The 27,864-nt window shown below is 39.9% G+C and overlaps 1 protein-coding gene across 1 annotated transcript in view; it reads left to right on the top strand.

Annotated features, from left to right (window-relative positions):
* The window catches only part of LOC123750795 (glutamate receptor ionotropic, delta-1-like), a 149,478-nt gene that overhangs the window by 110,814 nt on the left and 10,800 nt on the right, over positions 1-27,864 (top strand). The window contains exons 4-7 of the mRNA XM_069321434.1: positions 23,577-23,761; positions 23,928-24,164; positions 24,526-24,704; positions 25,677-25,839. Of these exons, the coding sequence (XP_069177535.1) occupies positions 23,577-23,761; positions 23,928-24,164; positions 24,526-24,704; positions 25,677-25,839 (764 nt within the window). The remainder of the gene's footprint in view (positions 1-23,576; positions 23,762-23,927; positions 24,165-24,525; positions 24,705-25,676; positions 25,840-27,864) is intronic.

The following is a 27,864-nucleotide window of genomic DNA, read 5'->3' as shown; positions in this document are numbered from 1 at the left end:
ATATATATATATATATATATATATATATATATATATATATATATATATATATATATATATATATATATTTATATATATTTTTATATATATATATATATATATATATATATATATATATATATATATATATATATATATATATATATATATATATATATATATGCAATTGACGATCACAAAACACTGATCATTTTATGCGGAAAATCCACAAAGAAATATGAAATGAGGTGAACGTTTCTAAGCTTAGCTTTACCTGTTTTTGGTTAATTACACCTGACCAACCCTTGGGATGGGTTAGTCAGGTGGCGGCCTATATATCTTCCCCCCTTCTCCCTTCTCCTTAGTCAGTCTGGTGTTGACAAAGGCTTTAACAAAGCCGAAACGTTCACCTCATTTCATATTTCTCTGTGGATTTTCCGCATATATATATATATATATATATATATATATATATATATATATATATATATATATATATATATATATATATATATATATATATATATATTTCATTGAATATGACCGCATATTCTGTATTTATTATTTTCTGGTTTAGGGCTTCTATCCCTCTAACTATTTTCTTAGCATCAGGGCTTAATTGAAATAGGAGTTCTCCAAAACTCATTTTCGTACTTTTAAGGTGAAGAAAAGAAGTGATTTACTATAGAGTGTATTACACTTATTTGTATAATTTGCACGACGTTTCGAACCTCCATGGTTCATTCTCAAGTGAACAGATCTTACAATACTAGTTGATTTTATACCCGCATTAGGTCAGGTGATAATACAATGAAGGTGAAAACATGGGGGATACATAAGGGATAAACATAGGGGCTGCAGAAGGCTTATTGGCCCATACGAGGCATCTCCTATCTAAACACAAAGATTAATCCAGTGTAATTGGCCTGTTATGTTGGACATTGTCTTCTGTGTTGGCATCGATATGTTCTTGTCTTGTCCTTACTCTCATGGTGGGTAGAGTAAATAGTTCCGTGATTTGGGTGTTCATGGTAGGTCGCTCTATTCTTATGTGAATTGCCTCAAGAATTTGTAATCTTCTTGAATCTTGGGTTTTGTCTATTATGCAAGTATTCTTGTTCAACATTTCTCTTGTTAGAGTAATGTCATGGGCTTGTCTCATGTGATTCCTAGGGGCACCAGATTGAAGATGGCATGTCAAACGCCTCGTCAGCTTGGTCGACGTCATACCTATGTACTTACATTGAAGGTTACATCCTTCGTGGGGGCAAGTGTACATGTATACAACGCTTGACTGCTGTAGAGGGTTCTCCGTCGGCTTCGGGCTGTTTTTGATAAGGAGTTCGGAAGTCTTCTTGGTTTTGTAGAATATTATCAGGTTTATGTTTTGGTTAGGAGTAGTGCTTTTTACTCCTTTACGGATTATTTCTTTCATTATTCTTTCCTCTTTTATATGTTCACTGTGCATGGTTGATTTGTAATATAATTTTATTGGGGGTGTTGTGGTTTCTGTTCTAGGTTCTGAATTATACCAACGGTCCAAGTGTCTTCTTTTAGCAGCGTTTATTTCCGCGTTGCTATATCCGTTGTTCACCAATACCTGAGTTACTCTTTCAAACTCTCTACTCACGTTGCTCCATTCAGAGCAGTGGGTAAGCGCTCGACGAATATAAGCATTGAGAACACTGGCTTTGTATCTTTGGGGGCACTCACTTCTACCGTTCAGGCATAATCCTATGTTGGTGGCCTTGGTATATACGTTGGTGCTTAAAGAGGTTCCTGTTTTTGTTATTAGTACATCCAAGAATGGCAGACTGTTATTTTCACTATTTTCATGTGTAAATCGGAGTACTGACTCTCTCTCTAGGTGTCTTTTTAGGTCAATTAGTTCATCTGAGTCTTTTACTATTACGAATATGTCATCTACATAACGGCAGTATACAGTTGGTTTTTGTCTGCTACTGAAGACCCTATCTTCGATGGTTCCCATATAAAAATTAGCAAATAAAACTCCTAAGGGGGAGCCCATTGCTACTCCGTCTATTTGTAAATACATGTCTCCTTGTGGACTGATGAAAGGGGCTTCCTTTGTACATGCTTCGAGAAGACTTTTCAAGTGTGGCTCAGGTATGTCTAATTTGGGGGTGCTCTCGTCTCTGTATACTCTGTCCAGTATCATTCCTATGGTTGTGTCGACTGGGACGTTGGTAAAAAGGGATTCAACGTCCAGGGAAGCGATGATTCCATCGGGCTGGGTAGATTTGATCAATTCTAGGAAATGTAAGTCGTGGGGTTAAGATTGTAGATTGGTCTAAATTGTCAATTCTTATCTAAACCAAAGATGCATCAAAAACGCCTGGAAATCGAAATGCTTCTGGACGATATCCATAAGCTAGAAGACAACAAAAAAGTCATCACCACTGACACACTTCAAGCTGAACTACTTGCAGAAGCAGGGAAAAAACGAGGAACATATTCATCTACAATCTTAACCCCACGACTCAAAGAAGCAGCGAAACAACTAAAAAATCTGAAAGACGTAACAATAAGAAAAGCCGACAAAACAGCAGCATATGTATTGATTCCTACCCATGAATACATGAACAAAATTAGCGACATCCTAAGTGACGACTCCAAATTTCAACGAATCACGAGGAACCCCGTAGAAGACCTTAAGCGGAAAGTAAACAAAACAATTACAGCAATCAACGCAAAGAAAGGTAGTGTGCATTTCAATAAACTTCAAGGCGACTATGGCTTAGGATATGCCTACGGCAATGTTAAGACGCATAAATTAGGTAACCCACTACGCCCTATAATCAGCCAAATACCAACCCCAACTTATCACCTGGCAAAGAAACTCAATGAACTCCTAACTCCATACACTCCAAGTAAGTTTAGTCTACAATCATCAGCAGATTTCCTAGAATTGATCAAATCTACCCAGCCCGATGGAATCATCGCTTCCCTGGACGTTGAATCCCTTTTTACCAACGTCCCAGTCGACACAACCATAGGAATGATACTGGACAGAGTATACAGAGACGAGAGCACCCCCATATTAGACATACCTGAGCCACACTTGAAAAGTCTTCTCGAAGCATGTACAAAGGAAGCCCCTTTCATCAGTCCACAAGGAGACATGTATTTACAAATAGACGGAGTAGCAATGGGCTCCCCCTTAGGAGTTTTATTTGCTAATTTTTATATGGGAACCATCGAAGATAGGGTCTTCAGTAGCAGACAAAAACCAACTGTATACTGCCGTTATGTAGATGACATATTCGTAATAGTAAAAGACTCAGATGAACTAATTGACCTAAAAAGACACCTAGAGAGAGAGTCAGTACTCCGATTTACACATGAAAATAGTGAAAATAACAGTCTGCCATTCTTGGATGTACTAATAACAAAAACAGGAACCTCATTAAGCACCAACGTATATACCAAGCCCACCAACATAGGATTATGCCTGAACGGTAGAAGTGAGTGCCCCCAAAGATACAAAGCCAGTGTTCTCAATGCTTATATTCGTCGAGCGCTTACCCACTGCTCTGAATGGAGCAACGTGAGTAGAGAGTTTGAAAGAGTAACTCAGGTATTGGTGAACAACGAATATAGCAACGCGGAAATAAACGCTGCTATAAGAAGACACTTGGACCGTTGGTATAATTCAGAACCTAGAACAGAAACCACAACACCCCCAATAAAATTATATTACAAATCAACCATGCACAGTGAACATATAAAAGAGGAAAGAATAATGAAAGAAGTAATCCGTAAAGGAGTAAAAAGCACTACTCCTAACCAAAACATAAACCTGATAATATTCTACAAAACCAAGAAGACTTCCGAACTCCTTATCAAAAACAGCCCGAAGCCGACGGAGAACCCTCTACAGCAGTCAAGCGTTGTATACATGTACACTTGCCCCCACGAAGGATGTAACCTTCAATGTAAGTACATAGGTATGACGTCGACCAAGCTGACGAGGCGTTTGACATGCCATCTTCAATCTGGTGCCCCTAGGAATCACATGAGACAAGCCCATGACATTACTCTAACAAGAGAAATGTTGAACAAGAATACTTGCATAATAGACAAAACCCAAGATTCAAGAAGATTACAAATTCTTGAGGCAATTCACATAAGAATAGAGCGACCTACCATGAACACCCAAATCACGGAACTATTTACTCTACCCACCATGAGAGTAAGGACAAGACAAGAACATATCGATGCCAACACAGAAGACAATGTCCAACATAACAGGCCAATTACACTGGATTAATCTTTGTGTTTAGATAGGAGATGCCTCGTATGGGCCAATAAGCCTTCTGCAGCCCCTATGTTTATCCCTTATGTATCCCCCCATGTTTTCACCTTCATTGTATTATCACCTGACCTAATGCGGGTATAAAATCAACTAGTATTGTAAGATCTGTTCACTTGAGAATGAACCATGGAGGTTCGAAACGTCGTGCTAATTATACAAATAAGTGTAATACACTCTATAGTAAATCACTTCTTTTCTTCACCTTAAAAGTACGAAAATGAGTTTTGGAGAACTCCTATTTCAATTAAGCCCTGATGCTAAGAAAATAGTTAGAGGGATAGAAGCCCTAAACCAGAAAATAATAAATACAGAATATGCGGTCATATTCAATGAAACATGTTTGAAAGAAAACCTGCTGCCAGTATACACCAATATATATATATATATATATATATATATATATATATATATATATATATATATATATATATATATATATATATATATTGGGATGATAGCCGACAGAGTGTATCGTGTTAACGATACACTGTGTGTATCGTTAACACGATACACGATACTCTGTGTGTATCGTTAACACGATACACAGAGTGTATCGTTAACGATACACTCTGTGTCATCGTTAGTGAGGAGTGTTAACTCCTCACTAACGATGCCTTTCTTCGCAAAGAGCACTACCTACATCCTAACTTCCCACGTCAGTTCCTGGCCGGAAGAACTGTTTTTACCAGCAGGACCAGCCGGTGGATCGCTGAGCGACATCAACATCTTATCATAAACAATATCGAGGACGAAAATCCAAACCTGTCGGTATTCAACCTAGAGTTCTGCAACACCGATAAAACATCAATGAAGATTACGTTCACCACCATAGCTGCGGCCACCCAGGCTGCCACACAAGGATTCTACTGCTTCGGCCTAAAAATACCACCCCACCAAATAAAAAAGGAACGATACCATGAGATCTAGCAGTGCTATGAGCTCTCCCACCCGACCAACAAGTGTCAGTACCCTGTCCAGAGGTGCAGCCTGTGCGCACTGGACCATCACTACTCCATATGCAAGGCAACAGTCCATCACTGCTTGCTCTTTGATGGCAATCACCCCGCAATTTCCTACCGCTGCCCCTGCAGACAGGAAATCATCAAGGCCAAGGTTGAAGCCAAAAGAAACAACTTGTCTACCTCCTCGGCCAGAGCCCCAAGCGTTCAACCCACCACCTTAGCTCTCACTAGTCGACCAGAAGACTTTCCGGTCCTACCAACAGGTGGCTCCTCCCAGCAGGCGACACAGCCTTCTCATCCGGGACCCAGGGTCCCCAAGGTCCCACAGGCTCCTTCACTGCCCCCTGCATCACGTACAGGCATTATCCCTGGTCTTCTGAAACTAGCGGAAAGGCTTGCAGGACCAGACAACCAGCGCTTTGTCAGTGAACTAAACGCATTATATATAGACAATGGCCTGGCCCCCATCATAGCCACTAGCGTAAATCTCACTGCCTCCTCTACCACTCCGGAGACTACCACCAGGACGACCAGGTTGTCAACTTCAACACCGACTCCAGAACCGCCCATGACCCGGGCGACACAAACAGAGGTAATTCCTTCTCCAGCTCCCAACATTCCTACCATAACTATCTCAGCAGCTGAGCTAGCAGACGTGCTGTCTACAAACGATAACAGCACCACCAGCGCTCCTGAAATAGCTTCAACCACCAACCAACGACACCTAAACCTACCTAAGGCTGCGAGGCGAAAGACAAAAACGCCCACTACGGAGGTTACGGACTCCTCAGACGAGGAAATCATAGTAGGAGCTCCACCGCCGCATCACAAATACGACACCTACACGGTTCAAGACTTCCTCGTGGAGGCCACGTCACCAAACTCTAACGACAGCACTGCTCAGCCAAAGTCGCAGGCAAAGAAAAAACGGAAAACCTAGAGGTCTACACTAACCCCACCAGCTCCATAACTGGTATAGCCAGCCCTCCAGGCTGAAAACCATCATGAAGACCCCCATCCATCGCCACATCTCTAGTATCAGCCACTGATACAGATAATGGCTCCAAAGAGCCTCCATTTTTCGGGCTCACCATAGCCCGTGCTACTGGAACTTATTGTTCTGAGTAGCGAATCTTAAACAACAACATGTTTAAATCATAGCATAGTAAGAACTCTGTTTAGTGTTTGCAGGTTATAGTGGTGTGTGTGTAAATTAAAAGTCTTTGAAAATGTAATAAGTTATTACGAAACGCATTCAAGTGTCGCGTCAGAGACTAGAAATAAAAATGAATTTTGGAGAATTGATTTTTCAATTACCATCAACAGTGAAAAGAAACATAAGAAATATTGAGAAAATTCGTGTTAGAATTATTAATCTTACTTTTTCGGTCATATTTAATAAAATATATATATATATATATATATATATATATATATATATATATATATATATATATATATATATATATATATATATATATATATTATATATATTGGTGTATACTGGCAGCAGGTTTTCTTTCAAACATGTTTCATTGAATATGACCGCATATTCTGTATTTATTATTTTCTGGTTTAGGGCTTCTATCCCTCTAACTATTTTCTTAGCATCAGGGCTTAATTGAAATAGGAGTTCTCCAAAACTCATTTTCGTACTTTTAAGGTGAAGAAAAGAAGTGATTTACTATAGAGTGTATTACACTTATTTGTATAATTTGCACGACGTTTCGAACCTCCATGGTTCATTCTCAAGTGAACAGATCTTACAATACTAGTTGATTTTATACCCGCATTAGGTCAGGTGATAATACAATGAAGGTGAAAACATGGGGGGATACATAAGGGATAAACATAGGGGCTGCAGAAGGCTTATTGGCCCATACGAGGCATCTCCTATCTAAACACAAAGATTAATCCAGTGTAATTGGCCTGTTATGTTGGACATTGTCTTCTGTGTTGGCATCGATATGTTCTTGTCTTGTCCTTACTCTCATGGTGGGTAGAGTAAATAGTTCCGTGATTTGGGTGTTCATGGTAGGTCGCTCTATTCTTATGTGAATTGCCTCAAGAATTTGTAATCTTCTTGAATCTTGGGTTTTGTCTATTATGCAAGTATTCTTGTTCAACATTTCTCTTGTTAGAGTAATGTCATGGGCTTGTCTCATGTGATTCCTAGGGGCACCAGATTGAAGATGGCATGTCAAACGCCTCGTCAGCTTGGTCGACGTCATACCTATGTACTTACATTGAAGGTTACATCCTTCGTGGGGGCAAGTGTACATGTATACAACGCTTGACTGCTGTAGAGGGTTCTCCGTCGGCTTCGGGCTGTTTTTGATAAGGAGTTCGGAAGTCTTCTTGGTTTTGTAGAATATTATCAGGTTTATGTTTTGGTTAGGAGTAGTGCTTTTTACTCCTTTACGGATTATTTCTTTCATTATTCTTTCCTCTTTTATATGTTCACTGTGCATGGTTGATTTGTAATATAATTTTATTGGGGGTGTTGTGGTTTCTGTTCTAGGTTCTGAATTATACCAACGGTCCAAGTGTCTTCTTATAGCAGCGTTTATTTCCGCGTTGCTATATCCGTTGTTCACCAATACCTGAGTTACTCTTTCAAACTCTCTACTCACGTTGCTCCATTCAGAGCAGTGGGTAAGCGCTCGACGAATATAAGCATTGAGAACACTGGCTTTGTATCTTTGGGGGCACTCACTTCTACCGTTCAGGCATAATCCTATGTTGGTGGGCTTGGTATATACGTTGGTGCTTAAAGAGGTTCCTGTTTTTGTTATTAGTACATCCAAGAATGGCAGACTGTTATTTTCACTATTTTCATGTGTAAATCGGAGTACTGACTCTCTCTCTAGGTGTCTTTTTAGGTCAATTAGTTCATCTGAGTCTTTTACTATTACGAATATGTCATCTACATAACGGCAGTATACAGTTGGTTTTTGTCTGCTACTGAAGACCCTATCTTCGATGGTTCCCATATAAAAATTAGCAAATAAAACTCCTAAGGGGGAGCCCATTGCTACTCCGTCTATTTGTAAATACATGTCTCCTTGTGGACTGATGAAAGGGGCTTCCTTTGTACATGCTTCGAGAAGACTTTTCAAGTGTGGCTCAGGTATGTCTAATTTGGGGGTGCTCTCGTCTCTGTATACTCTGTCCAGTATCATTCCTATGGTTGTGTCGACTGGGACGTTGGTAAAAAGGGATTCAACGTCCAGGGAAGCGATGATTCCATCGGGCTGGGTAGATTTGATCAATTCTAGGAAATCTGCTGATGATTTTAGACTAAACTTACTTGGAGTGTATGGAGTTAGGCCAACGTATATACCAAGGCCACCAACATAGGATTATGCCTGAACGGTAGAAGTGAGTGCCCCCAAAGATACAAAGCCAGTGTTCTCAATGCTTATATTCGTCGAGCGCTTACCCACTGCTCTGAATGGAGCAACGTGAGTAGAGAGTTTGAAAGAGTAACTCAGGTATTGGTGAACAACGGATATAGCAACGCGGAAATAAACGCTGCTATAAGAAGACACTTGGACCGTTGGTATAATTCAGAACCTAGAACAGAAACCACAACACCCCCAATAAAATTATATTACAAATCAACCATGCACAGTGAACATATAAAAGAGGAAAGAATAATGAAAGAAATAATCCGTAAAGGAGTAAAAAGCACTACTCCTAACCAAAACATAAACCTGATAATATTCTACAAAACCAAGAAGACTTCCGAACTCCTTATCAAAAACAGCCCGAAGCCGACGGAGAACCCTCTACAGCAGTCAAGCGTTGTATACATGTACACTTGCCCCCACGAAGGATGTAACCTTCAATGTAAGTACATAGGTATGACGTCGACCAAACTGACGAGGCGTTTGACATGCCATCTTCAATCTAGTGCCCCTAGGAATCACATGAGACAAGCCCATGACATTACTCTAACAAGAGAAATGTTGAACAAGAATACTTGCATAATAGACAAAACCCAAGATTCAAGAAGATTACAAATTCTTGAGGCAATTCACATAAGAATAGAGCGACCTACCATGAACACCCAAATCACGGAACTATTTACTCTACCCACCATGAGAGTAAGGACAAGACAAGAACATATCGATGCCAACACAGAAGACAATGTCCAACATAACAGGCCAATTACACTGGATTAATCTTTGTGTTTAGATAGGAGATGCCTCGTATGGGCCAATAAGCCTTCTGCAGCCCCTATGTTTATCCCTTATGTATCCCCCCATGTTTTTCACCTTCATTGTATTATCACCTGACCTAATGCGGGTATAAAATCAACTAGTATTGTAAGATTGTTCACTTGAGAATGAACCATGGAGGTTCGAAACGTCGTGCAAATTATACAAATAAGTGTAATACACTCTATAGTAAATCACTTCTTTTCTTCACCTTAAAAGTACGAAAATGAGTTTGGAGAACTCCTATTCCAATTAAGCCCTGATGCTAAGAAAATAGTTAGAGGGATAGAAGCCCTAAACCAGAAAATAATAAATACAGAATATGTGGTCATATTCAATGAAACATATATATATATATATATATATATATATATATATATATATATATATATATATATATATATATATATATATATATATATATATATATATATATATATATATATATATATATATATATATGTATATATATATATATATATATATATATATATATATATGTATATATATATATATATATATATATATATATATATATATATATATATATATATATATATATATATATATATGTATATATATATATATATATATATATATATGTCGTACCTAGTAGCCAGAACGCACTTCTGAGCCTACTATGCAAGGCCCGATTTGCCTAATAAGCCAAGTTTTCCTGAATTAATATATTTTCTCTAATTTTTTTCTTATGAAATAATAAAGCTACCCATTTCATTATGTATGAGGTCAATTTTTTGTTATTGGAATTAATATTAACGTAGATATATGACCGAACCTAACCAACCCTACCTAACCTATCTCTATAGGTTAGGTTCGGTTAGGTAGCCAAAAAAGTTAGGTTAGGTTAGGTAGGTTAGGTAGTCGAAAAACAATTATTTCATGAAAAATTGGCATATTAGGCAAATCGGGCCATGCATAGTAGGCTGAGAAGTGCGTTCTGGCTACTAGGTACGACATATATATATATATATATATATATATATATATATATATATATATATATATATATATATATATATATTATTAAATATGACCGAAAAAGTAAGATTAATAATTCTAACACGAATTTTCTCAATCTTTCGTACATTACGCTTCACTGTTGGAGGTAAATCAAAAATCAATTCTCCAAAATTCATTTTTATTTCTAGTCTGACGCGACACGGGCGCGTTTCGTAAAACTTATTACATTTTCAAAGACTTTAGTTCACAAATACACAACTGAATAGAACTTACGTATCTCCGATTTTATATCTACATTTGAGTGAGGTGGAAGGGGTGATGTGGCATTAACACAAGACAGAACAAAATGTGGTATTAATAGGGTATTAATTTCATCAACACAAGACAGAACAAGAGTATTAATAGGGTATTAATTTCATCAACACAAGACAGAACACGAAGCAATGGATATTGAATAGAAGTGTTTGTAGAAAGCCTATTGGTCCATATTTCTTGATGCTTCTATATTGGAGCGGAGTCTTGAGGTGGGTAGAATATAGTTGTGCAATAATTGGCTGTTGATTGCTGGTGTTGACTTCTTGATGTGTAGTGCCTCGCAAACGTCAAGCCGCCTGCTATCGCTGTATCTATCGATGATTTCTGTGTTGTTTACTAGGATTTCTCTGGCGATGGTTTGGTTGTGGGAAGAGATTATATGTTCCTTAATGGAGCCCTGTTGCTTATGCATTGTTAAACGCCTAGAAAGAGATGTTGTTGTCTTGCTATATACTGGGTTTTTTAGAGCTTACAGTCCCCAAGTGGGCATTTGAAGGCATAGACGACGTTAGTCTCTTTTAAAGCGTTCTGTTTTGTGTCTGGAGAGTTTCTCATGAGTAGGCTGGCCGTTTTTCTGGTTTTATAGTAAATCGTCAGTTGTATCCTCTGATTTTTGTCTGTAGGGATAACGTTTCTATTAACAATATCTTTCAGGACCCTTTCCTCCGTTTTATGAGCTGTGGAAAAGAAGTTCCTGTAAAATAGTCTAATAGGGGGTTTAGGTGTTGTGTTAGTTGTCTCTTCAGAGGTTGCATGGCTTTTCACTTTCCTTCTTATGATGTCTTCGACGAAACCATTGGAGAAGCCGTTATTGACTATGACCTGCCTTACCCTACAGAGTTCTTCGTCGACTTGCTTCCATTCTGAGCTGTGGCTGAGAGCACGGTCGACATATGCGTTAACAACACTCCTCTTGTACCTGTCAGGGCAGTCGCTGTTGGCATTTAGGCACATTCCTATGTTTGTTTCCTTAGTGTAGACTGCAGTGTGGAAACCTCCGCCCTTTTCCATGACTGTTACATCTAGAAAGGGCAGCTTCCCAACCTTTTCCATCTCGTAAGTGAAACGCAGCACGGAACTCTGCTCAAATGCCTCCTTCAGCTCCTGCAGATGTCTGACATCAGGTACCTGTGTAAAAATGTCGTCAACATACCTGCTTTATATGGCCGGTTTCAAGTTCATGTCGACTAAGACTTTTTGCTCGATGGTACCCATGTAGAAGTTTGCAAACAGGACACCTAGGGGAGAACCCATGGCAACCCCATCTACTTGCTTATACATGTGCCCATCCGGGCTCAAGAAGGGTGCCTCTTTAGTACAAGCTTGGAGTAGTTTCCTCAGAATATTTTCTGGTATGTCAAGAGGAGTACAGGCTGGATCACGATACACTCTGTCGGCTATCATTCCGATTGTCTCGTCCACAGGTACGTTGGTAAACAGCGATTCTACGTCCAACGAGGCTCTTATCCCTGTGGCCCGTGTGCCCCGCAGTAAGTCAACAAATTCCGTTGGAGACTTCAGGCTGAAGGCGCAAGGAACATAAGGAGTCAGCAGGCCGTTGAGTCGCTTCGCCAGTCTGTACGTGGGTGTGGGTATCTGGCTAATGATTGGCCGAAGTGGGTTTCCAGGCTTGTGCGTCTTGACATTTCCATACGCATATCCAGGTTTATATTCCCCAATGATCTTTGGCAGGTGGAGTCCGGATTTCTTGGCGTTCACAGTTTCGATCAGTTTGTTGACCTTTGCTTTTAATTCGGCTGTAGTGTCCTTCGTTACCCTTTGGAACTTAGTTTGGTCAGAGAGTATGATGTTCATTTTCGCCAGATATTCGTCTTTTTTAAGAATGACATATATTGGCGACTTGTCACCTCTCCTGACAACTATCTCCTTGTTCTCACGAAGGCTTTTAGCTGCCGCTTTAAGCTCGGGGGACAGTATGGTGCTTCTGTAGTTGCCTCGATTCTTTCCTCCTTCTGCAATAAGTTCTGCTTGTAAGGTATCTTTGGTAGTGACCTTCTTTTGTGTCTCGAGGTCGAATATGTCGTCCAACAGAATTTCCAACTCTACTTTCCGGGCCATCTCACTCGGTCTGGACATAACATGACAGTTTATGCCCAGATTTAGGAGAGTGACTTGGTCCTCAGTGAGGTTAATTCCTGCAAGGTTCAGGAAGCCATCTCTTGGTCGTGGAATTGCCATAGGTCCTCCATATAATGTTGTTAGTTTCTTGATAATCCTTGTTTCAGTGCTGAGGTGATGTTGGTCTGTGAGGATGTCGAGGTGTTGTTCAATGCGGGAACGGATACTATGGTCGATGTTGCTATTTCTCCACTCGTTTGTAGCATGAAGTAGTTGCGTTTTGTTGTCTTTGATTTCATTCTCTGCCTTGTATATCTGATCACGAATCAGATCCTGGCGATATTTTATCGTGAAGGCTTGATTCCTTGCTGCTGGGTCGTGCGCTTTAATATTAGTATATTTTGGTAGCAGTCTTTCCTGTAGACATATATTATTAAATATGACCGAAAAAGTAAGATTAATAATTCTAACGCGAATTTTCTCAATCTTTCGTACATTATGCTTCACTGTTGGAGGAAAATCAAAAATCAATTCTCCAAAATTCATTTTTATTTCTAGTCTGATGCGACACGGGCGCGTTTCGTAAAACTTATTACATTTTCAAAGACTTTAGTTCACAAATACACAACTGAATAGAACTTACGTATCTCCGATTTTATATCTACATTTGAGTGAGGTGGAAGGGGTGATGTGGCATTAACACAAGACAGAACAAAATGTGGTATTAATAGGGTATTAATTTCATCAACACAAGACAGAACAAGAGTATTAATAGGGTATTAATTTCATCAACACAAGACAGAACACGAAGCAATGGATATTGAATAGAAGTGTTTGTAGAAAGCCTATTGGTCCATATTTCTTGATGCTTCTATATTGGAACGGAGTCTTGAGGTGGGTAGAATATAGTTGTGTAATAATTGGCTGTTGATTGCTGGTGTTGACTTCTTGATGTGTAGTGCCTCGCAAACGTCAAGCCGCCTGCTATCGCTGTATCTATCGATGATTTCTGTGTTGTTTACTAGGATTTCTATATAGAAGCAATATAGAAGCATCAAGAAATATGGATATATGGTAGAATATAGTTGTGAACAACTATATTCTACCCACCTCAAGATTCCGCTCCAATATAGTAGCATCAAGAAATATGGACCAATAGGATTTCTACAAACACTTCTATTCAATATCCATTGCTTCGTGTTCTGTCTTGTGTTGATGAAATTAATACCCTATTAATACTCTTGTTCTGTCTTGTGTTGATGAAATTAATACCCTATTAATACCACATTTTGTTCTGTCTTGTGTTAATGCCACATCACCCCTTCCACCTCACTCAAATGTAGATATAAAATCGGAGATACGTAAGTTCTATTCAGTTGTGTATTTGTGAACTAAAGTCTTTGAAAATGTAATAAGTTTTGTGAAACGCGCCCGTGTCGCGTCAGACTAGAAATAAAAATGAATTTTGGAGAATTGATTTTTGATTTACCGCGAACAGTGAAGCGTAATGTACGAAAGATTGAGAAAATTCGTGTTAGAATTATTAATCTTACTTTTTCGGTCATATTTAATAATATATATATATATATATATATATATATATATATATATATATATATATATATATATATATATATATATATATATATATATAAATAAATAAATATATATATATATATATATATATATATATATATATATATATATATATATATATATATATATATATATATATATATATTTATATATGTCGTACCTAGTAGCTAGAACGCACTTCTCTGCCTACTATGCAAGGCCCGATTTGCCTAATAAGCCAAGTTTTCATGAATTAATGTTTTTTCTATTACCTAACCTAACCTAACCTAACTTTTTCGGCTACCTAACCTAACCTAACCTATAAAGTTAGGTTAGGTAGGGTTGGTTAGGTTCGGTCATATATCTACGTTAATTTTAACTCTAGAAAAAAAAATTGATCTCATACATAATGAAATGAGTAGCTTTATCATTCCATAAGAAAAAAATTAGAGAAAATATATTAATTCAGGAAAACTTGGCTTATTAGGCAAATTCGGCCTTGCATAGCAGGCCGAGAACGACGTTGGGGCTACTAGGTACAACATATATATATATATATATATATATATATATATATATATATATATATATATATATATATATATATATATATATATATATATATATATATATATATATATATATATATATATATATATATATATATATATATATATATATGTATGTTGTTGAATATGACCGAAAGGGTAAGACAAATTATTCTAATACGAATCTTCTCAATATTTCTTACGTTCTTCTTCACTGTCGATGTTAATTGATTAAGTAACTCTCCAAAATTAGTTTTTTTTATTCCTAGTCTGACACCTAAATGCGATTCGTAATTCCTTGTTACATTTTCAAAGACTTAATTCACACTCAAAATACATTCATACTTATACTCGCTTTTAGGTGAGGCGATATGACACAAACGTTTTGGGTGAGGTGAAACATAAGACAAAATACGAAACAATTGGAATGAGAACATAAGGATTACAGTAACTGCAGAAGGCCTATTGGCCCATACTTCCTCTTGCTGCTTCCATATTGGTTCGGGGTCGTGAAGTGGGTAGAATATAGTTGTGCATTAATTGGCTGTTGATTGCTGGTGTTGACTCTTTGATGTGTAGTGTCTCGCTGATGTCGAGTCTCCTGCTATCACTGTATTTATCGATGATTTCTGTGTTGCTTGTTAAGATTTCTCTGATGATGGTCTGGTTGTGAGAAGAGATTGTATGTTCCTTGATGGAGTCCTGTTGTTTGTGGATAGTTAATCGCCTAGAAAGAGACGTTGTTGTCTTGCCTATATACTGAGTTCTTTGAGGCTTACAGTCCCCAAGCGGTCATATAAAGGCATAGACGACTTTGGTTTCCTTCAAGGCATTCTGTTTGGTGTCTAGGGAGTTTTTCATGAGTAGGTGGGCCGTTTTTTTTGTTTTTGTAGTAGGTTGTCAATTGTATTTTCTGATTTTTGTCAGTAGGGATAACGTTTCTATCAATAATGTCTTTCTGGACCCGTCCTCCGTTTTATGTAGCCGTCGAAAAGAAGTTCCTGTAAAACAGTCTAATAGGGGGTAAAAGTGTTGTGTTGGTTGACTCTTCGTTGGTTGCATGGCCTTTCACCATTCTTTTTATGACGTCTTTAACAAAACCTTTAGATAAGTCATTGATGACTAGGACCTACCTTACCCTACAGAGCTCTTAAGCGACTTGCTTCCATCTTGAGCTGTGGCTGAGAACCCGGTCGACGGAAGTGTTGAAAACACTCCTTTTGTACTTGTCTGGGCATTCACTGTTGGCACTGAGGCACATTCCTGTTTGTTTCCTTGGTGTAGACTGCAGTGTGGAAGCCTCCGTTCCTTTCCGTAACTAATACATCTAGAAAGGGCAGCTTCCCATCATTCTCCATCTCGTAAGTGAAACGCAACACAGAATTGTGCTCGAATGCCTCCTTCAGCAGCTGTAGACGTCTGACATCAGGTACCTGCAAAAAAATGTCGTCAACATACTTGCAGTATATGGCGGGTTTAAAGTCCATGAAAACTAAGACCCTCTGTTTCATACTACCCATGTAGATTTTCGCAAACAGGACACCTAGGGGAGAACCCATGGCGACCCTATCTACTTGCTTGTACATGCTCCCATCTGGTCTCAAGAGGGGTGCCTCTTTAGTGCAGGCTTGGAGTAGCTTCTTTAGTATGTTTTCCGGTATGTCAAGAGGTGTACAAGCCGTATCACGATATACTCTGTCCATTATCAGCTAGATTGTTTCATCCACAGGTACGTTGGTCAACAGCGACTCTACATCCAAAGAAGCTCTTATTCCTGTGGCCCATGCTCCCCACAACAAGTCGACGAATTCCTTTGGAGACTTCAGGCTGAAAGCACAAAGTACATAAGGAGTCAGCAAGCAGTTGAGTTGCTTAGCCAGTCTGTACGTGGGTGTGGGTATCTGGCTGATGATTGGCCGAAGTGGATTTCCAGGCTTGTGGGTCTTGACATTTCCATACGCATAAACAGATTTGTATTTCCCAATAACCTTTAGCAAGTGTCCGTCCGGATTTCTTGGCGTTCACAGTTTCGATCAATCTGTTTACCTTAGTTTTCAATTCGGCTGTAGTGTCCTTTGTTACCCTTTGGAATTTAGCTTGGTCAGAGAGTATGAGGTTCATTTTTGTCAGATATTCGTCTTTTTTAAGAATGACATATACTGGCGACTTGTCACCTCTCCTGACGACTATCTTCTTGTTCTCGCGATGGTTCTTAGCTGCCGGTTTGAGCTCGGGGGACAGTATGGTGCTTCTGTAGTTGCCTCGAACATTTCCACCTGCAATAGGTTCTCCTTTGCAAGGTATTCTACCCACTTCAAGAACTCGTAAGAGCCAATAGGCCCTCTGCAGTTACTTTAATTCGTATGTACCCACCTCATGCAATACCCACCTCACCGAAAGCTTTTGTGTCACCTCACCAAAAACGATTATAAAAAGCAAGATGTAGGTTAAATATATCATACACAGTGTATCAAGTGTATCATAAGTGTAGTGTTAAGTGACAACAAGTCTTCGTGAATGCAAGAAACCCTTACGAAACGCTTTTAGGCGTCAAACCAAAAATAAAAATGAATTTTGGAGAGTTGATATTTCAATTACCCTCAACAGTGAAGAAAAACATAAGAAATATTGAGAAAATTCATGTTAGAATTATTAATCTTGCCTTTTCAGTCATATTCAACAACATATTATATATATATATATATATATATATATATATATATATATATATATATATATATATATATATATATATATATATATATATATATATATATATATATATATATATATATATATATGTATATATATATATATATATATATATATATATATATATATATATATATGCGAACAAGCCTGAATGGTCCCCAGGACAATATGCAACTGAAAACTCACACCCCAGAAGTGACTCGAACCCATACTCCCAGAAGCAACGCAACTGGTATGTACAAGACGCCTTAATCCACTTGACCATCACGACCGGACATAATGAGGTGATAGCCGAGGCTATTTGATCCACCCCACCGCCGGCACTCGGATAGTAATCTTGGGCATAGCATTTTTACCAAATCACCTCATTCTTTGGGGCACACGTGAGGAACACAAATGCGAACAAGCCTGAATGGTCCCCAGGACAATATGCAACTGAAAACTCACACCCCAGAAGTGACTCGAACCCATACTCCCAGAAGCAACGCAACTGGTATGTACAAGACGCCTTAATCCACTTGACCATCACGACCGGACATAATGAGGTGATAGCCGAGGCTATTTGAACCACCCCACCGCCGGCACTCGGATAGTAATCTTGGGCATAGCATTTTACCAAATCACCTCATTCTTTGGGGCACACGTGAGGAACACAAATGCGAACAAGCCTGAATGGTCCCCAGGACAATATGCAACTGAAAACTCACACCCCAGAAGTGACTCGAACCCATACTCCCAGAAGCAACGCAACTGGTATGTACAAGACGCCTTAATCCACTTGACCATCACGACCGGACATAATGAGGTGATAGCCGAGGCTATTTGAACCACCCCACCGCCGGCACTCGGATAGTAATCTTGGGCATAGCATTTTACCAAATCACCTCATTCTTTGGGGCACACGTGAGGAACACAAATGCGAACAAGCCTGAATGGTCCCCAGGACAATATGCAACTGAAAACTCACACCCCAGAAGTGACTCGAACCCATACTCCCAGAAGCAACGCAACTGGTATGTACAAGACGCCTTAATCCACTTGACCATCACGACCGGACATAATGAGGTGATAGCCGAGGCTATTTGAACCACCCCACCGCCGGCACTCGGATAGTAATCTTGGGCATAGCATTTTACCAAATCACCTCATTCTTTGGGGCACACGTGAGGAACACAAATGCGAACAAGCCTGAATGGTCCCCAGGACAATATGCAACTGAAAACTCACACCCCAGAAGTGACTCGAACCCATACTCCCAGAAGCAACGCAACTGGTATGTACAAGACGCCTTAATCCCCTTGACCATCACGACCGGACATAATGAGGTGATAGCCGAGGCAATTTGAACCACCCCATTGCCGGCACTCGGATAGTAATCTTGGGCATAGCATTTTACCAAATCACCTCATTCTTTGGGGCACACGTGAGGAACACAAATGCGAACAAGCCTGAATGGTCCCCAGGACAATATGCAACTGAAAACTCACACCCCAGAAGTGACTCGAACCCATACTCCCAGAAGCAACGCAACTGGTATGTACAAGACGCCTTAATCCACTTGACCATCACGACCGGACATAATGAGGTGATAGCCGAGGCTATTTGAACCACCCCACCGCCGGCACTCGGATAGTAATCTTGGGCATAGCATTTTACCAAATCACCTCATTCTTTGGGGCACACGTGAGGAACACAAATGCGAACAAGCCTGAATGGTCCCCAGGACAATATGCAACTGAAAACTCACACCCCCAGAAGTGACTCGAACCCATACTCCCAGAAGCAACGCAACTGGTATGTACAAGACGCCTTAATCCACTTGACCATCACGACCGGACATAATGAGGTGATAGCCGAGGCTATTTGAACCACCCCACCGCCGGCACTCGGATAGTAATCTTGGGCATAGCATTTTACCAAATCACCTCATTCTTTGGGGCACACGTGAGGAACACAAATGCGAACAAGCCTGAATGGTCCCCAGGACAATATGCAACTGAAAACTCACACCCCAGAAGTGACTCGAACCCATACTCCCAGAAGCAACGCAACTGGTATGTACAAGTACAAGACGCCTTAATCCACTTGACCATCACGACCGGACATAATGAGGTGATAGCCGAGGCTATTTGAACCACCCCACCGCCGGCACTCGGATAGTAATCTTGGGCATAGCATTTTACCAAATCACCTCATTCTTTGGGGCACACGTGAGGAACACAAATGCGAACAAGCCTGAATGGTCCCCAGGACAATATGCAACTGAAAACTCACACCCCAGAAGTGACTCGAACCCATACTCCCAGAAGCAACGCAACTGGTATGTACAAGTACAAGACGCCTTAATCCACTTGACCATCACGACCGGACATAATGAGGTGATAGCCGAGGCTATTTGAACCACCCCACCGCCGGCACTCGGATAGTAATCTTGGGCATAGCATTTTACCAAATCACCTCATTCTTTGGGGCACACGTGAGGAACACAAATGCGAACAAGCCTGAATGGTCCCCAGGACAATATGCAACTGAAAACTCACACCCCAGAAGTGACTCGAACCCATACTCCCAGAAGCAATGCAACTGGTATGTACAAGACGCCTTAATCCACTTGACCATCACGACCGGACATAATGAGGTGATAGCCGAGGCTATTTGACGGCTATCACCTCATTATGTCCGGTCGTGATGGTCAAGTGGATTAAGGCGTCTTGTACATACCAGTTGCGTTGCTTCTGGGAGTATGGGTTCGAGTCACTTCTGGGGTGTGAGTTTTCAGTTGCATATTGTCCTGGGGACCATTCAGGCTTGTTCACATTTGTGTTCCTCACGTGTGCCCCAAAGAATGAGGTGATTTGGTAAAATGCTATGCCCAAGATTACTATCCGAGTGCCGGTGGTGGGGTGGTTCAATTCCATCACACTGTTACACAAAATCATTAGGTCAAATTAAAAATAAATAAAAATCTATGAAAATTCAATTTTTCAATTGAATTGGAAACAATGAATTTGAATCGTATCATATTTAGAATAACATGTGTTGCTCTTACGTACAACAGAGTACACTGTTTTTCAAAAAGGCATGTTTTTACCTGTCACAGGTGAGACATCTATATAGTAGGTATATAAAAACGCGCGTATTCGAATGGAACGTTGTGTCAAAATTTCAAAGCAATCGGTGAAGAACTTTCGGAGATTACAGGTTGTGTTGCTCTTACGACCAACAGATGGCATCGTTTTTTTAAAAAAGCATGAGTTTTCCTGTCACAGGGGTGGCATCTATATAGTAGGTATATAAAAACACGCTCCTATATGAATGCAACGTTGTGTCAAATTTTCAAAGCAATCGGTGAAGAACTTTCGGAGATTAGCAATTTTGAACAAACGAACATATTCATTTTTAATTATATAGACTAGCTGTACCCGGCCACGCGTTGCTGTGGCTTAGTAACGCATTTGGGTTGCTGAGCCACAGCAACTTTCCCTTCTCACAGTCCTTCCCACTATTCCCCCCCCCCCTCCCCCGTCCCCTTGTCCTCCCAACCATTTCTCACTCTCCTGTCCCCTCGTCCATTCGTCTTCCACCATTTCCCCCCTGTCTCATCGTCCTCCCCACCATCTCACCACTCCTCCATTCCCTCATCTTCCCCACCATCTCCAACTCCCCATCCCCTCGTCCTTCCTACCATTCACCCCTCCCCTGTTCCCTCTTTCTCCCCACAATTGCCCACTCCCCTGTCCCCTTGCAATCGCCCCCATTCTTCATTACCCTTCCAGTCCCGTCGTCCCCACCAACCCCAACTCCCCCATCCCCTCGTCCTCCCCACCATTACCCCCTCCCCTGTCCAATCGTTCTTCAGATAATACCCCACTCCCATCCCCTCGTCCTCCCCACCATTACCCCCTCCCCTGTCCAATCGTTCTTCAGATAATACCCCACTCCCGTCCCCTCGTCTTCACCTCCATTCCCCACTCTCTCGTTCAATGTATTCACAAATGATCTGATGTTCCCATTACAAAATTTGGACCATCAAATGATCTGGTGTTCTCATCAATGAAAAATAAGAAAAAAAGATAAAAAAAAACAAATTTAAAAACAATGAAAAAATAAAAAAAATAAATTAAACACAAGAAATGAACGGTATGGTAAACAACACAGCTCAATTCCAATGCAGTGTCATTCTGATGGAAAACCCAACACCATTTACTAATATTAAATACAATACACAGATAATATTGCTGCTGTTTTATACACAAGTTAACCCATAGAAAATGTACCTTGTATTGGAATTTTCCATCAATAGAAAACGAGATATCATTGTCACATAGGGTTATAAATTCACCAGCTATTCTGTTGGGAATTATCTTAAAAACAGTAGTCTTTGAACTAATAACATCATAAAAACATCTCATTTGAATTAACTTAATTATCAGTACCAAAATAGAGTAAATGTGACCCTTCTACCAGATATTGACATCTGGACCAAGAAAGACAGGAGCGTGAGTGGTGAGGGAGGTCAGCCATTGTCAGACCAAGTCGTTGTGGAGCGAGGTCAGCTCCTACAATTCTCTTGGACGAAGTGTTATGGAGATCAAATTAGTGTTTCTTCCATCATAAACATGCAGTCAACATCTTAACAAGGGAAGTTTCTTACCGAAACCCGTTTATCTAATCATTTCTGGCCAGTTAATGTTAGGAAGATATAGGGCGAACCGGTTAGCACGAAAAACAGCGTCTAAACACAGGTAATTAAGCCTTGGTTATTATCTAATAATATATAAATGTTTCATCTAATATAGCTGTCATATATTAGGATTCCGGCTTACAGCTAGTGCCCTTTGACAGGAACAAGAAGAGAAAGCAAGAATTAATCTTGGTACATCAGTTACTTGGGTGTTGGAAGCTAGCCTCACACGAGGATTATTTGGTGTCAACATCCTAGTTATACCTGGTGGACTAAGCCTACCATACAATAAGATAAGGCCTCAACATTTATTTACTTGTATATGTAGTTTAACACTGTACTTTGATTGGCTGCATATATATAAATTGAATATAAACCCCCCTTATGTGTAAGGAACGATTTGTGAGATTATTGCAGAAATACAGTCCACTAAGCATCATACAAATTGCTATCGAAATATATAAATTAATGTAATATAAATTCTATACAAATTCATATACATTAAATAAATATAAATCATGCAGGTCGGTTCCCACACATAAAAAAGATTTGAATCTAAATGGAAATCTATGAAAATTCAATTTATCAATACAATCGGAAACATTGAAATGGAATCATAACATATTTAGTAGAGCTTGTGGTGCTCTTACGTGCAACAGATGGCGCTGTTTTTAAAAAGAAGCCCGTTTGTACCTGTCACCAGGTGTGACTTCTATATAGTAGGTATATAAAAACACGCCTGTATTCGAATGGAACGTTGTGTCAAAATTTGAAAGCAATCGGTGAAGAACTTTCGGAGATTACAGCATGTGTTGCTCTAACGTCCAACTGATGGCGCTGTTTTTCGAAAAAAACATGTTTTTTCCTGTCACAGGTGAGGCATGTATTTATAAGGTATATAAAAACACTAGCATGTTCCTAGTGAGCGTTGTGTTATGTTCACTTTGCATATGGTTTCTGGGGCACCAGCTTGTATATGGTCAGTCAGTCTTCTCTGACCAACTTTCTGGGAAAGATAGTTCGCATGTACCTATTTCTAGTTAATTATTTAAACTCCGATACACCCAGAATTACAATTGGAACATTTATAGGAATAAGAGAAGGTTGAAATCCGATGGGTTAATAATTTAAAATATAAATAATCCCAAGGAGCGAATAATATATACCGTGTCTTACGTACAGGAAAGTTGTGGGTGATGCTGCTGGTAAGCGTGGTGGCGTGGGGCATGACCCTGTGGCTGCTGCAGGGGGCGTGGCAGAAGATGGCAGGAGGGCGTCGGGTCGAGCTTTCTACTGCCCTCCTCTACAGCTGGGGCGCGCTCCTAAACGACCCTCCTTCAGAACCACCCGTCAATGTCTCTGGACAGGTGTGCGTCCACATTGGAAGCTAATGACACTTTCGTTTCGTGCTTTCCAATAATAATAATAATAATAATTCTGTATTACCAAATCGCTGATAGAAACATATTGCTTCATTGCATTACGTAACGTTGATATGATCCATTTAATGTGACTTGTGGTGTGTGTGAGCAGGTGTTGGTCGGCTGGTGGCTGGTGTTGTGTGTGGTCATCAATACGGGTTACACCTCGTCCTTGGTCGCTCACCTAACCATCCAAGGAAGGTCTAAGACCATCGAGGGTTTTAGGGACATGGTGGAGAGACCCAACTGGAAGTGGGGGAGCGAGGACTGGTTCATGTCGGGGGTTCCCTTGGAATATTTCTCTAAGCATACCGATCCATTGATCAAAAAAATATACAAGGAAATGGAGGTTAGTGCGTATAGTCATGCACTGTGTTGCTAATGGTTGAGGTTCTATGTAAAGTAATAAGAGCCTGTTGCTGATGATCAAAGTTAACTTTTAAAAATTGTATTTAATTACTTTTATTAATTTAGTTAATACAGTTCTTTTCTCATTACGTGTATAATTAGGTTCTCAGTCTTAATATTATTTTTTTCTGTCTCATCAGTATTAAATCTCACTAGAATAACTTGTGATCTATAAATATGATTATTTATAAATTTGTATTTTCTGAGTGAATACTAGTAAATGGGAAAGATCACTTTAAATATAATATAATAACGTATATGATTTTTTCTGAACAAACAACGAGTAAATCTCTGGATATCAGTTATTACAGGTTAAAGAAGCCTTCAAGAAGGTGGTGGCTGGGGGTTACTCCTTCATCAGCTTCAAGAACTATGCAAAAGTCATCATTGCCTCTAGTTACACCGACACTTTCGGTAACACTCCCTTCTACATCGGCAAAGAAGAGATCCCCATCTTCGTCGTCTCAGGATGGGGATTCAGGTGAAGATGCAAACAACAATATTCACTGAAAAGATTTAGGCCTAAGCTTAGTGTAAAGAAAACGCTTCATAAGCCTAAGCACATTCCAGACCAACATGCACATAACAACCTTCTGATCCCTGCCTCATCATCTGATATTTCACCACATAACTATGCTGTTTATGCCCTTTTAAGACCTAGTAATCACTTGTTGAGGATCTAGACCACCTTCCTCAAACACACTACCCTCTGTGTATTCACCTAGTGCTTACCTAGTTGTGCTAGCGGGGGTTGATATCTGCTCTTTCGGCCCGCATCTCAGCTGTCTATCAATCAACTGTTACTAACTACTAACTATTTTTTTTATTAAATATTTTTTTCCACACCCACACACACACCCCTAGGAAGCAGCCCGTAGTAGCTGTCTAACTCCTAGGTACCTATTTACTGCTAGGTAACAGGGGCATCAGGGTGAAAGAAACTCTGCCCATTTGTTTCTGCCAGCCCCGGGAATCGAACTTCCGTCCACATGACTACATATCAAGCGTGCTGTAAACTCAGCCACCGACCTCCCAACATGGCTGGGAGGCCGGTGGCTTGCTTCTCCCCTCAACCTCTCCCCCTCATTTAATGTACATCATTTGTTACAACAGCACCAAAATTCTGGTGTTTTAGGAACTTTTGAAGCATCGTAATTATGACGGTAATTGAGACTAACTGCCATCGGCCTCCCTATATTAGGTATGTTTCTGAGGTTCGAACGCTGCTGATTAGTAAAAAAAAACTTACAAAAGACACATTTAATGCTGAGAATCGACGCCTCCGGTGCCTTTGTCAATTTCACTTTGCTTAGTGGACCAATCTTTGGAATAAAACTGTGAACTGAACTTTAGCAAGTTCCTTTTTTCCCAGTCGTGGATGACGTTTACATAAAGTTATGTGTTTTGTGGGTGGGATTAAATGCATGTTTACGAGTTATTATATATTCTCTAGGAAGGGCGCACCATTTCACCGTCGCTTCAGCCAACTGATGTACCGGCTGGAGGATGTTGGCATTATAAGTTACTGGACCAGGGAGGTAATGGCCAGGCGGGTGAGGGAAAATAGAGCCGCTTCAGCTCCAGGCTCTCAGATCGTCCTGGGAGACCCAACCATGGTAATATATATTTCTTCCTTGTCAACGTACAGCAAAAACGTGAAAATCTTACACATAATATTAAACAACTATTTGATAGAGAAATTAATTTAACTGGAATATGAGGTACTGGCAGTATTCTAAAAAGTATATGATGGCTTTTGTGTCCAGTGAGATAATATAGCAACCTGGATCTGCAAATACCGAATTGCATAAACAGAAACAGCAGTCTGGTGTGACGTTAAATTTACAGCAGTGTGGTCTAGTGATGTTTAATTACAGAAGAGTGGTACAGCATGATGTTAACTAAAGCCCTGTGATGTGGCGTGATGTTAACACTGCAAGAGTGTGGAGCAGCATGAGGTTAACTCGACAGCAGTGTAGGCCAGCATTATGTTAGTATGAGAAAAGGAGACAGCAAACGTGCGGGATTTAAAAAAATCGGGTTTCTATCAAACGTGAGTCTACACGGGACCCATTTCCCGGTTCGGCTGTTTGAAAGTTGTCTGAATGTCGCCAGACGACATAGGTCACTCGTGTCAGGGGGAGGAGGGTTATTGGATATGAAACACACAAGCGGTCCTCTAATGTGTTTTTTTTCGTCTATTCTTCTGTATCGTTTTAGCAGTGACGTAGCCTGGGGCATGTTGGGGAGATGGGGTGTGTGATTTGACACTCACAAGTGTTAATTGATTTTAGATAGTTAAAAAATGTGCTGCCTGTCCATTCTTTTTTTTCTTGTGTAATTTTTTCACCAGGTTATGTACTTTTATTAAACCTGTGAGGTCAAGATTTACCGTCCCTGAACCCACGCTGGTGATATGTTACTAAGGTTCTTTTCTTCAGATATTCCATTGATTTTTAACTAATAATCTTCTCCATAATCTTGCATGATATAAAAATTATGAACATTGACCTGTAGTTCAGTGTCTCTTGTCTGTCTACCTTCCACATTAACTGTCTTCCAACTTTTTTGTAGTTCTCTTGTTACGAGTGACCTGTTATATTCCATAGAGAGTGCCAACTCTCTATGTTGAGAGGGAGTACTTCCACTCCCTCTTTTAGAAGGGTGGTTATGTCTCTACTAACAACCTTTGCCATGTCCAATTCCAGAAATGGTTCTTTAGTTCTCTACCATTAATCTCAAATTCCTCCATTGCTTCTTAACGTCCCCCCTCCCTCCCTCTAATAATAACTTCTCACTGCTCTATTGTGAATATCTGAAATATCTTTGAGTTCCTCACACACCTTCTTGTCATTCTCAGTGTGCATGTCCTACCCTATTTTAGATTTGATTGGGTGCCTGCTTTCCTTCTGACACCGAAGCACTCCTTCCTGGCCCTCTGCTCTGTGGGGTTCTGTTTTTCTTAAAGATTCTTCAGGCCCTTGTACTTAGTTGAGTTGCCTCCTTGCATCCCTGATGAAACCATGGGCTCCTCCTTACCATATATTTTTCCCATTGGGACGAGACGAACTAATCTATTGCCTCCTGACACTTTTGGGTGATGCAGTCCATCATGTTTGGTGAAGCTTCTTTTTCTCTGTGGTCTGTTACCCATTTTATTATGAATTGTTGCATCTCAAAATTTCCCCTTCTGTATTCTGCTCCTTTGTTTTCAGGTCCCTTCAATGAGTAAGTTATCTCTATTTGTACCAGACAATCACACGTCAATACAGTACACTGTGATCATTAATACCCATGGGGCTTCGAAATCGATTTTCCTTATTTCTGACCCGTTCAGAGTGAATTTCTAATAAAGTCTAGCTATTTCGCTATTATCTTTCATTCCTAGGGTCTCCTGACAAGTTTGCTTAAAGGATTTCTTGTTGCCACGTCCAATAGTTTAATTATTTCTGTTTTTGTGCCCCCGTGTGGACCTTAGTTCACCCATGCTATCCTTCCATGCTCGACGTTTCCCATGATTTGAAGTCGGTATCTATTCTTATAGGGGGCAGAAGCTGAGCTTTTGTTTATAGTAATTATTGCCATTTTAGTTCTGTCATACTCCTGTCTGGATCTTCTGTCATTTTGTGGAAGGTTAATAT

Source organism: Procambarus clarkii, chromosome 9, assembly GCF_040958095.1.
Source record: "Procambarus clarkii isolate CNS0578487 chromosome 9, FALCON_Pclarkii_2.0, whole genome shotgun sequence".
Classification (NCBI taxonomy): Eukaryota; Metazoa; Arthropoda; class Malacostraca; order Decapoda; family Cambaridae; genus Procambarus; species Procambarus clarkii.
This window is presented reverse-complemented; position numbering and strand designations above follow the sequence as displayed.